General features: G+C 37.0%; 1 protein-coding gene across 1 annotated transcript in view; it reads right to left on the bottom strand.

The window, feature by feature from the left end:
- ADAM32 (ADAM metallopeptidase domain 32) overlaps nucleotides 1-17249 on the bottom strand; it is a 119834-nt gene that overhangs the window by 98655 nt on the left and 3930 nt on the right. The window contains exons 2-4 of the mRNA XM_087813622.1: nucleotides 13745-13824; nucleotides 7123-7184; nucleotides 4665-4740 (exon numbers count right to left, since the gene is read on the bottom strand). Of these exons, the coding sequence (XP_087669748.1) occupies nucleotides 4665-4740; nucleotides 7123-7184; nucleotides 13745-13824 (218 nt within the window). The remainder of the gene's footprint in view (nucleotides 1-4664; nucleotides 4741-7122; nucleotides 7185-13744; nucleotides 13825-17249) is intronic.

Below are 17249 nucleotides of genomic sequence, written 5' to 3'. Positions count from 1 at the left end.
TGCAGGCCCCCTCTTAAAGAGTCAACACACACAAAGTTTAGTGTGCAGCCACTCACCTTGGGCTCCAGCAGAAGGAGGGCAGAGTGGACTGGAGCTGTGTGAGGAGAATCTGGGGTTGTAGGCTCTGGAGGTTGACATCAGAAGGCACCCATCTTGATTCCTGTGCCCAGTCATTCCCCCATACTGCAGAGGACATCTTTCTCAGGCAGACATTTTGCTGCTTTTGCCTGGTAGAGAAAAGTAATTGCCCCACCCTGCTGGAAAATCTCTCCCCTACCTGGTTTAGTTTCTACAGCCTGAAGCTCATTAAGAGAATGAGATTAATCAGCCTGCAGCCTGCGGGAAATTCAGAATGATCTGAGTCTTTGTTTGATCCACTTCTGAACCTTGACCTTAGCAAAGTAGACTTTGTTGTGCATGTTGGTCCTTTCCAACCACACCCAGCCTCAGCAGAGGAGACCTCAAGGCAAGGGAGGCAAGGGATGTTGATCACTTCAAACAGGGTACTCAGGGCCAGTCACAAACTGTGTCTGACATTGGCCTTCACCAGAGACCTTCCAAAAGACTATGAGTCCTAGTAGATCTACTAATACATAGAAACAAACCCAAATAAGCAGCCAAAATGGGGAGATAAAAAAGCAAGCCCCAAATGAAAGAACAAGAGAAGTCTCCAGAAAAAAGAGCTAAATGAAATGGAGGTAAACAATCTATCAGATACTGAGTTCAGAATACTAATTGTAAGGATGCTCAACAGCATGAAAAAAGATATGGAAACTATGAAGGAAATTAAGAATGACATAGCAGAAATAAAGAATACACTGGAAGGAATAAACAGCAGATTAGAGGAAGCTGAGGTTCGGATCAGCAAGTTAGAAGATAGGGTAGAAAAAAATCACTCAGTCAGAGAGCCAAAATGAAAACACAATTAAAAAACAGGAGGACAGTCTAAGGGAGCTGTAGGACAACGTGAAACATACCAATATTCGCATCATGTGATTAGAAGTAGAAATAAAGAGAGAGAGAAACATAGGCATAAAGAATTAAAATGGCAAGAGATAAGTATCAATAATAACCTTAAATGTAAATGAATTAAATGCTCCAATAAAAAGATATAGGGTGGCTGAATGGATAAGAAAACATGACCCAAATATATGCTCTCTTTAAGAGACCACCTCAAAACAAAAGACTCACACAGGATGAGAGTGATGGAAAAACATTTTCAATGCAAAAGGAAATAAAAAGCTGGGGTAACAACACTCCTATCAGACAAAACAGACTTCAAAATGAAGTCCATAACAAGAGACAAGAAAGGTCACTACATAATACTAAAGGGATTGAGCCAACAAGAGGATATAACCCTGATAAACATATATGCACCCAATACAGGAGCACCTAAATTTACTTTAAAAACTTCTAGAGGACTTTAACGGAGAGAGCTACAGCAATACAGTCATACTAGGGGACTTTCACACCCCACTGATTTCACTGGATAGGGCTTCCAGACAAAAAATCAACAAGGAAACAGTGACCCTAAATGACACACTAGATCAGATGGGTTTAATTGACATTTACACAACATTCCACCCACAAAACTGCAGAATATACATTCTTCTCAAGTAGATGAGTGGATAAAAAAGATGTGGTACATTTACACCATGGAATACTATGCAGCTGTAAAAAAGAAGGATTTCTTATCCTTTGGGACAGCATCAAGGGAGCTGGAGAGTATTATGCTTAGCAAAATAAGCCAGACAGAGAAAGACAAGTACCACATGATCTCACTCATATGTGGAATGTAATAAACAAAATAAACTGATCAACAAAACAGGTCCAGAGAAAGGAAGCATGGAACAGACTGAGGGATCTTAGAGGGAAGGTGGGGGTAGGGGAGTGGGTGGGGAGAGATTAATCAAAGAACTTCTATGTTTATAAGCATAACCTATGGACACAGACTTTGGTATGGGGAAGGCCTGGAGGTAAGATGGATGTGAGGTTGAGGAGAAAAAGGAAACACCTGTCATACTTTCAACAATAAATTTAAAATAAAATAAAATAAATAGGATTAGTCAAGGACTAATGGGGTGATTTTGAGCAAAGATCTGAAGGAAATGAGGTAGAAAAACATGTGGTATTTTGGAAAAGAGCAAACATCTGGATCAGAGGAAATAGAAAGTGCAAATTTCTTGGAAGGAGAACATGTCTGGTGTGTCTGAAGAACAGCAAGGAGAGAAATGTGATTGGAACAAGTAGTAGGGTAGAGAATAACAGGAAATGAGGTCAGACAGGTGAAGAGGACCAGACTATATAAAGGCTGTAGGATACTGAAATGACACTGGTTTTCACTTTGTAAGCAATAGTTGGTCATCCCATGGAAGGTTCTGAGCAGAGAAGTGGTATGATGTGACTAGATTTTAATAGGACTGATCTGGTTGCTGTGTTGAGAACTGACAGTGGAAATATATTATTCAAGAAGTTCTGGCAATAATCCAATTAAACATGTTTATTTGGAAAACAGTGGTTTCAGTGGACAGAGACAGAGGAAGAGAGTGGATTATGGATATACTATAATTTAAAGGGTAGATTCAATAGAATATTTTTTTACATCATCATTTAATGGATCACTTCTCATAATGACACTAATAAACATTAGCTATTATTACATCATTTGGCAAGTCCATGGCAGATGTGATCGAAACTCAAAGCTAAATCCCAAGCTGTATTTAGTAACTTGCTGGCTTGCTCTAGCTGAGCATATCTTTTTCCTATTAAGACCTTCGTTATAAGAATGAAGCCTCTTTAGTGAGATTTCAAAGCAAGATTTCTAAAAACATCTTCAAGTTCTGAATTCTTTGCATAATGCCCTACTTAATCACAAAGAAGGGTTATTACAATTCCATCCATGCCCCAAGTCCCCCTTTACATTTCTATCCCTTTTCCTGGGTGCAAGCTTGTTCTTGGCAAGAGGGTTAACCTGACATTGTCTGTTTCACTTAAATGTTGCTTCTGTCTTCATCCCCATGGAGCCACATGCCCCTTGATAGCCCAAGCTCCGGCCAGCTTTGTAACTCCAAGTGTATCTTGATCCAGATTCACCTACTTCCTCTCCTTAGAAGTCCCTTCCCTATGACTGTCTGCCCATCTACTGGCCACACCCTAAACTCTGCCTTGCTGTCCTTTTGATGCACCTGCCAGGCCACAGCCCAGCTCTGCATGGAACCAGCCAACTGCTGGCCACCCATTGCACCGAAGTTGCACAAGAAGATAGAACACAGGCCAGTATGGGGGTAGGGTCATGCCTCCATCCTCAGCTGAGGACCCTGGGTGCCTACCCAGGGAGGCACCATGGCTGGCTCTGCTTCTGTTCTCCACAACTGCTCTTTTCACCTCCTCTGCTTGCTTCCCTCAAAACTCACCCTGCCGCTAGTTAACTCTCAGAGCTGACTTTGCCTACTACCACACCAAGCAGCTGGAAGCCATGAGGTGTGAGCTCCCTCGCCCTCCCACCAAAATCTCTGTGACTCTATAGACATCGGCCCCATCCTCTTCATCCTGCTGTCACTGGAGAAGTGTCATTCCTCCCATACAAAGTCAGCCCTCCCCTCCTCTGTGGAGCCCTGCCTCTCCGCCCATTTCAGGAACCTTCTGTTAATCATTATCCCCTCTCCTCTGCCTCTGTCCCTTTTTAAAAAAAATTTTTTTAATATATATTGTTGAAAGTATTACAGATGTTCCCTTTATTTCCCCATTGGTCCCCTCCCCTCCACCAGACCTTCCCCATACTACTGTCTGTGTCCACAGGCTGATGGATGGGATAGGGGAGCGATTTTCAACCTTTTTTATCTGATGGCCCACATAAACGAATTACTAAAATTCTGTGGACCACCACAAAATATACTTTTTACCAAGCTGACAAAAAAATTTTTAAAATTTTGATTCATTCACACTAGGTGGCTATTATTGAGTTGGCTGTTGTCATATTTTATTTGATGATCTAAGGGAAAAGAGGTCAGTGCCCCTGACTAAATAGTCAGGTATTGCACGGTTTAAAACTTAGTGCAGCATGCCCATGGAAAAATCACTGGGACTGGGGTACAAAAGGGAAATGTTTTCAATCTATGATTTTATGTACAGTAAATATTTGTGTTTGTTTTATTTTTTAATTTAAGTTAACAAAATATAAACTAATTTTACTCACCCCCCCATTGATTCCCTCGACCCTGCATTCACCCCACCCCCAGGCCTTTCCCATACTATTATCTGTGTCCATGGGTTATGCATTTATGCCCATAGGTTCTTTGATTAATCTCTCTCCACCCACTCCCCCACCCCCATTTTCCCTCTGGGATTCTTCAGTCAGTTCCATGCTTCTGTGTCTCTGGATCTATTTTGTTCATCAGTTTATTTTGTTCATTATCAAAATATTAAATTAATTAATTAATTAGATACCTATGTTCTAGGCAGAGGAGAAGGTGTTAAGTCAATCCAATTTGTCTTTAATTTACCAAGGCTTTAGGAAAGCCTAATAATAGGGGAAATTAGGCACAGAAAAAATAGATATCTTAAATATATCCCCTGTGAATAGATTCTGCTACATTAGGAAGGCATTTATTAAATGTAAGTAAAGGTTTTCAAACAATATGTAAAGCACAGAACTTAATTCTTACCTGAATATTTGAAGAATAAGAATTCCCAGATCCTTGATTATACAAATAAACCATAAATTTATCTGCTAAAAATAATCTGAATGTAAAAAAGAATGAGGGAATTTTTTAAATTACTCATTTTGAAACATATAAAGTAGCAGCAAGCAAGCTAACACACTCAGACCAAATCTGACCTATCCTCCTCTGTTTTTGTAATAGTTTTATGGGAACATAGCCACAGCCATTGACTTAAGCATGGTCAATGGCTGCTTTCCTGCTACAACAGCAGAGCTGAGTCATTTTAACAGACATTTATGGCCCTCAAAGCTTTAGAGAAAGGCTTTAGAGAAAAAGTTTGCCAACCATTATATAGTGTTTTCTTTTGACATTTAAGTAAGTTTTATTCAAATCAATGCACATTTAGTCAAAATAATTTTCCAGCTTAATGGACTCCTTTAAAGAAAATAAGAAAAAAGGACTACAAAATGAGAGAAAAGCATTTTAAAATTTACACAGATATGAACTGGCTGTAGGATTATGAGGGTTGTCTGTTCTTACATTTATCTCTAAATTTTAGTACCATGAACTCCTATTTCCTTTATAATGAAGTAAACGAGTATTGTCTAAGAGTCAGAACAATCTGAACACAGGTCTACGTTCAGCCTTCTCTGGTACCACTGCCTGTATTTACCATGCTGTTTTCATTAGACCTCCTTACCTCGTGCTCACTCCTCCATCCAATGTATCATAAGAGACCACCCAGACCAGTTTCTGTTGGGAATCCTCCACAAAAACTGATCTCATATAGATTAATTACCTAATGACCTTCTAGCTGTCAAATCCAAAAGACAGTTTCAAGTCAAGTAAAACTACTCTTATACACTTGGCACTGCTGAGCACATTCCCCTTCTTTAAACCACCTACTCTTCAACTTCAATCATACCATCCATTTCCCCCTGGTTTTCCTCATATCTTTCTACTTCTGTAAATCCTTTCATCTGGATCCTTGCTTCTTCCCTTAAGTGTTTCCAAGGCATTCATCTGTGGGTTGTTTTCCTTCTCACCTTGAATAGTCACTCCCACCTCTATAGATTTAGCGCGTTCATTCTTGGTGCTTCATTTAAACCTACACAAAACAATGGTTATAAAACCCACATCTCTCTTTCATCTTCTAAAACTAAATCTACATGCCAACTAGACATTACTCCAGGGATATCCCACAAGCACTTCATATACAACTGCTCCAAAAATAAACCTATATCTGCCCCCACTAAATCTCTGTCACAACTCGCTGTATCCAATCCGTTAGCTAATCTTTTTCCTGTCACCTCAGTATTTCTCAAAAAAAAAAAAAAAAAATCCCTACCTCCACACACTCACAGTTCTGCTTCTCATTATTTCTCACATAAATTATTTGCAATAACATAATTGGCATTATGCTGTCATAATCATTATGCAGGTAATTTCCCAAAACAATATGCACATCCTCTATCCATATCCCATGGTCCAGTCCCTACGTTTCTTACCACTGTTCATAGTCCTGATAAGATGTTCCAATGTGGTGTGAGTTCTCTCACTTTCCCTCTTAAACACTTGAAAAGCTATTTGTGTTATCATTTACCACATTCTTCCCTTCTGTCTACAGGAATAGGTTAATTCTTCCTTCACTCAATGCCATTCTTTGGCATCTTGCACAATGAATCATTTGTTCACACATCTCTCTTTAAGAAACTTCCCCTCAGCCAAAAAATTTTGTTTCTTCTTTCTTAGAAAGTGTTCATCTGACCTCCTCTTTCTGCTTTCTCTGCCCAATGTTCTTGATAAGTTATTTACACTTATTATTTTTGGTCTCAAAATTAGCCTCTCCTTCATTCCATGTAGTCTAGTTTTACACCCAAAATTTAACTGAAATTGACCTCTTGAAATCACAAATTACTTCCAATCTACCTTTTCACAACTGGGGTGCCACTACAGAATTAAACCCTACAAAATGTTATTTCAATCATTTTCTCAACTCTCTGAAAGATGACACATACATAGTTAGCACTATTTTCCATTAATGATTCACTAGTTCCCACAGTGTATTATCTAATTTCTGTATTAAATCTCTTATTCCACATCCCTGATGGTGAGCCTGCCTCCCTGATCAATTCTTAATATAATCAGTTACAGACTTAGTTCTTATTTTGACATCCTGCTTTGATTATACTGGTCCTGCTGGTTCTACCAACTTAACATCATATAGATTAATGTTCAAGAGATGAGTATCTATTCCTGTTCCTAAACCCCTATTCACAAAAGGCTACTTTCATGAAAACTAGGACCAAAAATTTCATTAATTCACAGAAGAGCATCGGTTCATCTAAGACAACAAAAAATTTAATAATACTATTTATTACTGTAATAGCCCATTTTTATTATAAGTAAACAAATTCACATAAATAAAATGAAATCCAAAACTAAAGAATTAAAAACTTACCTTTGCTTTAGGTGGACGGTACATGGTTTCCCATCTATTGGAATAATATAGGATATCTGTTTCTAAAAAGTCCAGAACAACTGAGAGTAAAGACAAATGTAATAGAATAAGCAAAACAACAATTTTATATCAATTAATCTCTCCAAACAATGCTTAAAATGTCTTAATTAAAACATCTCAGACTATTTGTGATTTGAAATCTGCAACAACATATCTAAAGTTTTAAAGACCAAAGGTAGCTGAATGGTTTTTTAAACGAGTACAACTTTAGCACCCTGAGGTTTCAGTTATAGAAAAGTATTTACCAGTATGTTTGTAAAATTTGTATGGGGGACACTCCTTTTTCAGGTATCTAGATCTTTTTAGAAGTGGTGGAAATTGGCAGCTGGGGTACCTCACTCTAGAATGATATTTGTCACTTTATATGATAGCTGCACTTTATAAATGGTGGTTAAATGGAGCTGTTCACGCCCTTTTTTCATTGTGATGCACAATGCAACTTAAATAAGTGCTTCTATCAAAGCATTCCTTCAGTAAAATATGTACAGTTTACTGCTCATGATGAGCAAGAAATGAGTATTTATCATTGGGTTTATTTGAATTATTAGAATGAGATTCAGTGCCCATATCTTAATAGGTCGGTTATCTCCAGTGCTGTTCTCATCCTGTTAGAGTGAGTCACTTGCAGGGAGTGTAAAATCAGGGGTGGCTTATTATCCAGTCTGCCTTACCCTTAATCTGTTCATAGATATTTATTTAGCAATGATTTTTTTCTTAAGAGTTATGCGATAGGAAAATGAAGTGTTTGCTCTTCATTTACTAAATAACTGTAAACTCAAGTTTTTCATCAAAATAAAACTCCAGCATTATATAATACATTCTATTTCCACAAAAAAATAAGCACAACATAAGGATTTATATAGTATTAGAAATCTATATGTAACTGAATTTTAAGCTCCTCTGAAAGAAGACCCTATATGCTATGCAATAATGTCTATTTAGGTGGCATCATTGGGATAAGATATATCTACATCAGTGAAACTCACTCTATTAGGTACAAAAATTATTTTAACCACTTTCCTAAAATGTACTGTCTGTTTCCTATATTTTTAAACATAAACTTCTTGAACAAAATTTGGTATTGTTTTCGACTCTATCACTACTATTCTCAAGTTAGAACACGGGGAGCAATAAGTTATAGTATCTATAGGTCGCTGAACCTGAGTGACGAGATTTTTCTCCAACAAAAGAGAACATCTGAAAAGCAACAGTTAAAGTATCATAGAAAAATAACTTAGCTAAAGCATATAAAAACCAAAGGACACAAATACCCAAAGACAGAAAAAGATAAGCCTTACAGAATCTGTGACAATAAAAAGCAATCTGGAGATTATACAAATCAAAAAATACAACACAGCCTGGCCGGAGTGGATCAGTGGGTTGAATATGGTCCTGAACACAAAGGTTGAACATAGCTGAACAAAAGGTTTCCAGTTTGATTCCCAGTCAGGGCATGTGCCTGGATTGTGGGTTTGATTCCACAGTCTCGGCAAGCACGGAAGGCAGACAATCAATGTCTCTCTCTCTTTTTTTCTCTCCCTTCCTCTCTCTAAGCATGTCCTCAGGTGAGGATTAAAAAAAAATACAATAAGACATGTTGTTAAAAGGCCTAATAACTGGTGAAAAATGAAGCAGAAGGTTAACATCACTGGTGATGTCAAGTTGATATCAGGTATCCCTATTAAGCCATAATGAGAAGAGAGTACTTAATCTCTATTGTAATCTTCCCTAAAACTCATAACCATGCACCACAGACATGAGTACATGTATGTTTTTATCTTGGCCTACTTCCTTCTCAATACAAACTGGATGACCAGGTGTACCACCTGAGGCTCTCCCACTGGAAGGAGATCCCCTATCCACCGTCTTCAAGGGACAACACTGATAACAGGGGTAGAGACACAACAATCCAGTTTTGATTTGTATCGATATACGAAGCTAACTCATTAATGAACAAAACTCAGTTTATGTTTTCTTCTTTCATTATATGCTAATAGAGATCCTCATGAGTCCGTAGGTATAAGCTGAGAGAGGCACCATGTCACAGTACAGGATGACATGAAGATCCAGTCATGCAACTTACTTGTGCCCTCTAGGCCTGTAGTCTCAGATATATTGTCCTTGCGCCCAGCCAACTTTATGATCTGGTGAATCTAATAACACTTGCTATCCTTTTTAATTAATTTTTTAAAACTTATTTTTATTGTTGAAAATATTACAGATGTCCCTTTATCTGCCCATAACCCCTTCGACCCCACACCCACTCCCTACCCCAGGCCTTCAACACACTATTGTCTGTTATGCATGGGTTATGCATATATGCAATAAAGTCTTTAGTCTCTCCAAACCCACCTTCCCTCTGAGGTTCCTCAGTCTGTTCCACGTTTCGATGTCACTGAATCTATTTTGTTCATCAGTTTATTATGCTTTTTAGATTCCACATATAAATGAGATCATGTGGTATTTGTCTTTCTCTGCCTGACTTATTTTGCTTAGCATAATACTCTCCAGGTCCACCCATACTGTCCTTCTTCTTCCCAGGTACATAGCATTCCATGGTGTAAATGTCCCACGGCTTTTTTATCCACTCATCTACTGATGGGCACTTGGGCTGTTTCCAGGTCTTAGCTATTACAAATTGTGCTGCTATGAACATAGGGGTGCATATATTCTTTCTGATGAGTGTTTCAAGATTCTTAGGATATAGTCCTAGAAGTGGGATCACTGGGTCAAAAGGCAGCTCCATTTTCACTTTTTTGAGGAACCTCCATACTGTTTTCCATAGTGGCTGCACCAGTCTGCATTCTGACCACCAGTGGACCAGGATTCACTTTCTCCACATCCTCACCATCACATGTCGTTTGTTGATTTGTTGATGGTAGCCATTCCTATAGGTGTGACATGATACCTCATGGTGGTTTTAATTTGCATCTCTCTGATGATTAGCGACATTTGAGCATTTTTTCATACGTCTCTTGGCCATCTGTATGTCCTCTTTGGACAAGTGTCTATTCAGGTCCTTTGCCTATTTTTTAATTGTATTGTTTGTCTTCCTCTTGTTGAGTAGTATGAATTCTGAATACACTTTGGAAATTAGGTCCCTATCAGATACATTCTTGGCAAATATGTTCTCCCAAATCCTGGGGTTCCTTTGTATTTTGAGGATGATTTCTTCTGCTGTGAAGAAGTTTTTTACCTTGATACAGTCCCATTTGTTTATTTTTTCCTTTGTTTCTCCTACCTTAGGAGATGTATGAGTGAAATTTCCACTATGTGAGATGTCTGTGACTTGACTACCTATGTTTTCTTCCAGGATTTTTATGGTTTCATGACTTACATTTAAGTCTTTTATCCACTTTAAATTTATACTTATGTATGGAGTAAGTTGGTGATCTAGTTTCATTTTTTTGCATGTACCTGTCCAACTTTCCCAGCACCATTTATTGAAGAGACTGTCTTTACTCCATTGTATGCTCTTGCCTCCTTTGTCAAATACTGATTGACCATAATGGTTTGGGTCCACTTCTGGGGTCTCTGCTCTGTTCCATTGATCTTTATGTCTGTTGTTGACCAAAACCAGACTGTTTTGATTATAATGGCTTTGTAGCATACTTTGATAGCTGGTAAAGTGATCCCTCCAACTCTTTTCTTTCTCAAGATGGCTGCAGCTATTTGGGGTCTTTTTTGGTTCCATATAAATTTTTGGAATATTTGTTCTAGCTTTATGAAATATGTTCTTGGTATTTTAATAGTGATCAGACAAGAAGAAAACATAATAGGTATCAATATTGGAAAGGAGAAAGTAATACTGTCATTACTTGCAGATGACATGACATTGTACGTAGAAAACCCTAGAGACTGCACCAAAGTACTACTAAATTTGACAAATGAATTCAGCAAGGCAGCTGGATACAAAATTAACATACAAAAATCGATGGCATTTTTATACACCAACAATGAACTCTCAGAAAGGGAAACTAAAAAAACAGTATCATCTACCATTGCAACTAAACAAATAAGATACCTAGGAATAAATTTAACCAAGGATGTAAAAGACTTGTACTTGGAAAACTACAGGACTGAAAAAAGAAATAGAGGAAGATATAAACAAGAGGAAGACTATACCATGTTCATGTACTGGAAGAATTAATATCATTAAAATGTCCATATTACCCAAAGCAATCTATAGATTCGATGTAATAACACTTGTTCTTGATGGGTAGTTCTGGTTGCACAGTCATTTACCACATGGTCAGAATCACAGTCCCTTTCAAAGACCAGTAGCAACTGCTTTCTGAGTGGTATATAGTTCTCTAATAAAGACAAAGTAGCCTTGCCCCAGAAGCCCAAAATTCTGCACCAAAACTCTCGTATTAGGGCTTGACTGAGACTCTACAAAGACTTATTTATACCATAAATACTTTGAGGGCCATGGAGTCTCCTGGTTCATGTAGCCCAGGCAGCAAAGATGCCAGTACTGCAACCTGGATCTCATGTAGAGCTTTCTTACTTTGGAAGTCCTCTAAATCATTCAATAAATGAGTCAGGGTAGCATTCTCAAGTGAAAATTACGCTGCCTCAAAAACCAAAAAAGGCCTACCAAGTCTTGTGGCCCTTTCTTAGTAACAGAAGGCCCAAGGTGCAGCCATCTGTTCTTTACTTTGGAGGGAATGTTGCAGCATGCCACTTCCCCGTAGACCCCTAAAAATGTCATTGAGGCATTTTAAATGCAATCAGCAAAAAAAAAAAAACTCATAAAATTTGATAAATTGTATGTCATTAAAATTGAAATAGTTGGTGCTTCAAAAAATACCAAAGAGAAAATGATAAGGCAAGACACAAATTGAGAGAAAATAACTGCAAATCACATTTCAGATAAAGAATTTGTATCTAGAATATATAGAGACTTCTTATAATTCAGAAATGAAGAGGAAAACAATCTAATTAAAAAATGGGCAAATAATTTAAATAAACATTTTACCAGAGAAGATATATAAATGTCTAATAGGCTCATAAAAGATGCTCAACATCATTTCTCATTAGGGTAATTCAAATTGAAGGCACAATGAAAAACACTACACACCCACTAGAATAACTTTAACCAAAAATTAGAGACAATATCAAGTGCTGACAAGTAAAAAAAATGGAGAGCTCACATATGGCTGATGGGAAAAGAAAAACTGTACAGCCACTATGGAAGAAAGTTTGGTAGTTTAAATGTTAAGCATACACTGACCATATGAAATAGTAATTTTACTCCTAAGAATCTACCCAAGAGGAAGAAAAATATATGTCCACATATAAATGTTCATAACATAATTATTCTTAATAACCAATATCAGAAAAAAATCCAATGTGAGTGGATAAACAGAATGTGTTATCCACAACTATTAAGGAATGAAAATTTCCCTAGCCAGTCTGGCTCAGTGGTTAGAGCATTGGGCCACAGACAGAAGGGTCCCGGGTTCAATTCTAGCCAAAGGCTTGTACCTTGGTTGCAGGATCAATCCAGCCCTGTTTAGGGCGAGTGCAAGAGGCAACCAATGGATGTGTCTCTCTCACATTGGCGTCTCTTTGTCTCAGTCTCTCTCTCTCTCTCTCGCTTCTCCATTCTCTCTGAAAAGCAGAGGAAAAAATGTCCTTGAGTGAGGACTAAAGGAAAAAAAAAAAAGGACTACTGATAAGTGCTATAAAATGGGTAAACCTAAGTGAAAGTAGCCCAATGAAAAATATACATATCTGTCCATTTACATAAAATGTCCAGAAAAGGCAAAACTATAAAAACAGAAAACATATCAGCAGTTGCCAAGGGCTGAGAATGAAAGCAGAGAAAAACTGCAAATAGGCATGAGGGAACTTCTTAAGTCAACTGAAATGTTCTAAAAGTGGACATTGAAAATTTACATAATTCTGTTTATGTACTAATAATCACTGAGTTGTATACACTTATAAAGGGTGAATTCTGTGGTGTGCAAACTGTGCCTTAATAAAAGTGTTAAAAATAAAGTGTTATCAAAATATTGACCACTTATAAGCAAGGCTTGATTCACTGTATTTCTTCGTTTTAATTTCCTAAGACACTTAGCATATAGCTATACACATAAATCCAAAGAAATATTTGTTAAGTAAATTGATGAGTAAGATAAAGTAGCTCCCCTTTCTAACAAATATAATAGGATAAAAGGCTTCTTCTCTCTGAGAACTGGTAGGTGCTAGGGTAAAGACAGAGGAAGGACGCTTTAATTTAGAGAGATTTTTCTTAACCATCTTGGAGAAATTTATTCCCTTCATATGAATCATCTAGACATCACTCAGATAAGACCCTATTTCTTCTACATTATTTCCTTATTTGAACTTTTAATAGTTTACCACTGGGAAAAGACAAATATTAAACAATATAGAACATTCTGATGTACATATTTGCCTTTACCATCAAAACTTTTAAATTCCTTATTAGAAGCAACACTAGAAACTTATATTGATACTATAGTAAGATTTATATATTTCATTTATTCAAATTAGAAATTTCATAAAATAATATTGTGAAAAATATATATCTTACATTTTCTACTTCTGAATTATCACTTGTATTTGCTTGAATTTTCTCTGGAAGTACAATCTGTAGAGATGAATTTTGAGGACCTGAAGAAATATAAAAACAGTTAATAACTGTGTCTTAAACCTGAATAAATATTTGTTCACGTTCTTTCGTAAGATTCACTTACACAAATATGAGTTATCACTGTATATTCCTATAAAAATCTGTAAAACAATGTAAGAACAGACAAGATAGCTATAAGACACCATAAAAAGCACAGAGGGAAGTATCAACTTAACACAAAATTTCCTATTCCTGAAGAAAACAGAATAGAAAAAAATTAATCAAAGATAAACTTCAAGAAAACTTTCCTGAATTAAAATATTTGAAACAACAGACTGAAAAGTATACTATATTATAGCAAAAAAGAAGAAAGGAGGGGGAGGGGGGGAGGGGAGGGGAGGGGGAGGAGGAGGAGAAAAGACAAGACAATCATATTGGGCATATAGGGAGAAAAGCAGACTGGCTTGTGAATTTCTTACAACAGTATTTATCCAAGGTTCAAAAAACTGAATAACAATGTCTTTTTAATCTTCATGAAAACAGTATGGAACCAGAAATTTTTCACCCAGCAAAACTGTTATTGAAATATGGGGGCAAAAGACAGATATTATAAGCAAAAACTCAAGGAATACAGTTCACATGTGCCTGTCATAAAAGGCAAATGAACTTCTCCTAACCTTTATCGGAACTTTAGTTCCCGGCAAGGAGTGGGTCCCGCTGGCCGAATTTAAATGCTGATGGAATTTAAATGCCATCTTTTAAAGGCTAATAAAGATATCAACAGATTTGAGGGAAAAGGTCTAATAGCAGCGAGCATTAAATAAACTTAAACATAGAGTAAAGGTTAAAACTGTGGGAACTGTAGTTATTTAATAGACTGCAAATGTTATAAACTAGGATCATATAGGCATAATAACACATACAATAATGTCACAAAGTATAGCAGATGAGGAACGCCATATGTGTATACCGATTTCCTTAAATTTATTGCAGTGGTAAAAAAAAATGTGACTTAAAGCTAAAAATCAAGTGGTAGAAGTAAAGACATATTGTTTAATGATATAAAGGTATAGAAGAACTAGTACCATAATCATGTAATAAAAGGGAGAGCAGGAAGAAGTAGTAAGATACTAAATTTCCTAATCACTCACAGTGAGGAATCACAAGTTACTACCTAAATGAAGGATTAAGTCTATTATTAAAAATATTCCAAATTAAGAGAAGAAAGAATACACAAGGCACCCATAAAATAAATGAAGTCACAGATTTTTATGGTAAAAGACTTTTTACCAAAATTAAAACATGAAATCAATAAAGTATGACATAAATAAGAAGCACTAAGATTAAATATCTATCATATCAATAAATGTAAGCAGGATGAAGTGACCAACTAAAAGAAAAATCCTCAAATTGGATACAAAACATCAAAACCCAATTATTCAGACCTTCTGTGGAATAATAAATACTAGATCTAAGCTAATACTAATTTTTTAGGACCTAAAATATGATTGTGGTTCACTTCATGTGATTAATGGAATTTAGGTTCAAATATATGAGTGTATTCATGGATCTACAAGTTAATCCTATCATAATTTGACCAAGTATGGAGCAGTGTGTGGAAATAGATATAATCAATAACTTGTAGAATCCCCATCTAGCCTACCTAACCAATAGGATGAGTATTATTATTGTAGGAAGGGCCAAAGAGAAACCTCTGAATATCACTTGCACCATCACAAAACCATTAAACCAAAAGTCTTTCTGAATTTTTCAGAAAATAGTCCCACTATGAAAAGATTTGAAATATACAAACGCAGTGACTTCTATTCCATTCCCATTTTTTTGTTTGATCTGTGCAAATGATTTAATAGAGAATGAGTTGGTTTTTTTGTTTTGTTTAGTTTTTAAATATATCTTTATTGATTTCAGAGAGAGGAAAGGAGAGGGAGAGAAAGATAGGAAACATCAATGATGAATCACTGATCGGCTGCCTCCTCCATGCCCCCAGCTGGGGATCGGGCCCGAAACCCGAGCATGTGCCCTGACCAGGAACCGAACTCTGATCGCCTGGATCCTAGGTCGATGCTCAACCGCTGGGCCACACACGGCCGGGTGAGAATGAGGTATTTTAGATTTAATCAGTTGATGATTGAAATACAAATACTATTCAAAATATGGTCTCTTTATTGAAGCAAATTAACACGGCCCCTGGCACCTATATGTAACCACTGACAGGAAAAGGTGTTGTTTTCTCTATCCCAACAAGCAGAGAATTACCACAGCAAATTTGCATTTTCACTTGGCAGTGATGGCAGTATATCTTCACCATCCATATTGCCTCAGGTCTTTATCATCTCTGGTTCTGCTTCTACCTAGACCCTAGACATATCACACTCTGTGGTAGCTAGAACAATCCTCCCAAAGATGACTATGTTCTAATCCCAAAAACCTGTAAATGTTAAATTACATGACAATTTGTAATTGTGAACTAAGCTTGCTAATCAGCTGACCTTAAAATACAGAGATTATCCTGGATTATCTGTAATCTTAATTCAATCACACAAGGAACCTTTCAAGTAGAACAGGGGGAGCAGAAGAGAGAACCAGAGAGATGGAAGTATGAAAATAACCCAATGCTCTTGGTTTTAAAGATGGAAGAAAGGGACTACAAGCCAAGGAATGCAAACAGGCATTAAAATTTGGAAAAGGCAAGGAAACAGACTGACTACTATAGCCTCCAGAAAGAATAGAGCAATGACAACCCCTTGACTTTAGCACAATGAGACCCATTTTACAGAACTGTAAGATAACAAAGTTGTATTAAGTAATTAACTTTGTAGTAAATTGTTACAGCAACAATAGGAAATTAACATACCATCTAAGAGAAAATCATTCTGGAGATTATATTCATAACATCATGCCTTTAAGACCTGAACTAGCAGGTATATTAGATGCCTTGGTAAAAAACAGGTGTGCCGAAGACTTGAATAAACATACACACACACACCACAAGAAAAATCCACTTACAATAGTCTAGTGGTCTAGAACACACTGGGAAATACCCTCCATAATAAATGGCAAGACGCACAATACTTACTAAGCCAAAGCCACTCTGGATTTTGGAGGCAACATACATAACATACTGCTCTGTTGCTTTGACCATTTTACAGAAAAATCATAAGCTGCGAGCTTTGAGAAAACTCCTCAGCTGACTGAGGCTACTGTGCAAGAAGCTCTACTGTTTTTCATTTGTGGGCAGGAGAAACTATAGTACACTAAGGATCTGTGGCAGATGTAAATGTTCAATAGAGCCTGTGTTAAACCCCACTAGGAGAATCTCAGTAAAGGTCCGTGAGATTTTGAAGTAAAGACATGCCCTCATTGGCAAGTGTAGTGGTTTGACTGATGATCCCCCCCAAAAAGATATGTCTACTCAGAACCTGTGGATGCAACCTTATTTGGAAAA

Source organism: Miniopterus natalensis, chromosome 2 (assembly GCF_054644295.1).
Source record: "Miniopterus natalensis isolate mMinNat1 chromosome 2, mMinNat1.hap1, whole genome shotgun sequence".
Lineage (NCBI taxonomy): Eukaryota > Metazoa > Chordata > Mammalia > Chiroptera > Miniopteridae > Miniopterus > Miniopterus natalensis.
Note: the sequence above shows the minus strand (reverse complement) of the source record. Positions and strands in the feature narration are given on the sequence as shown.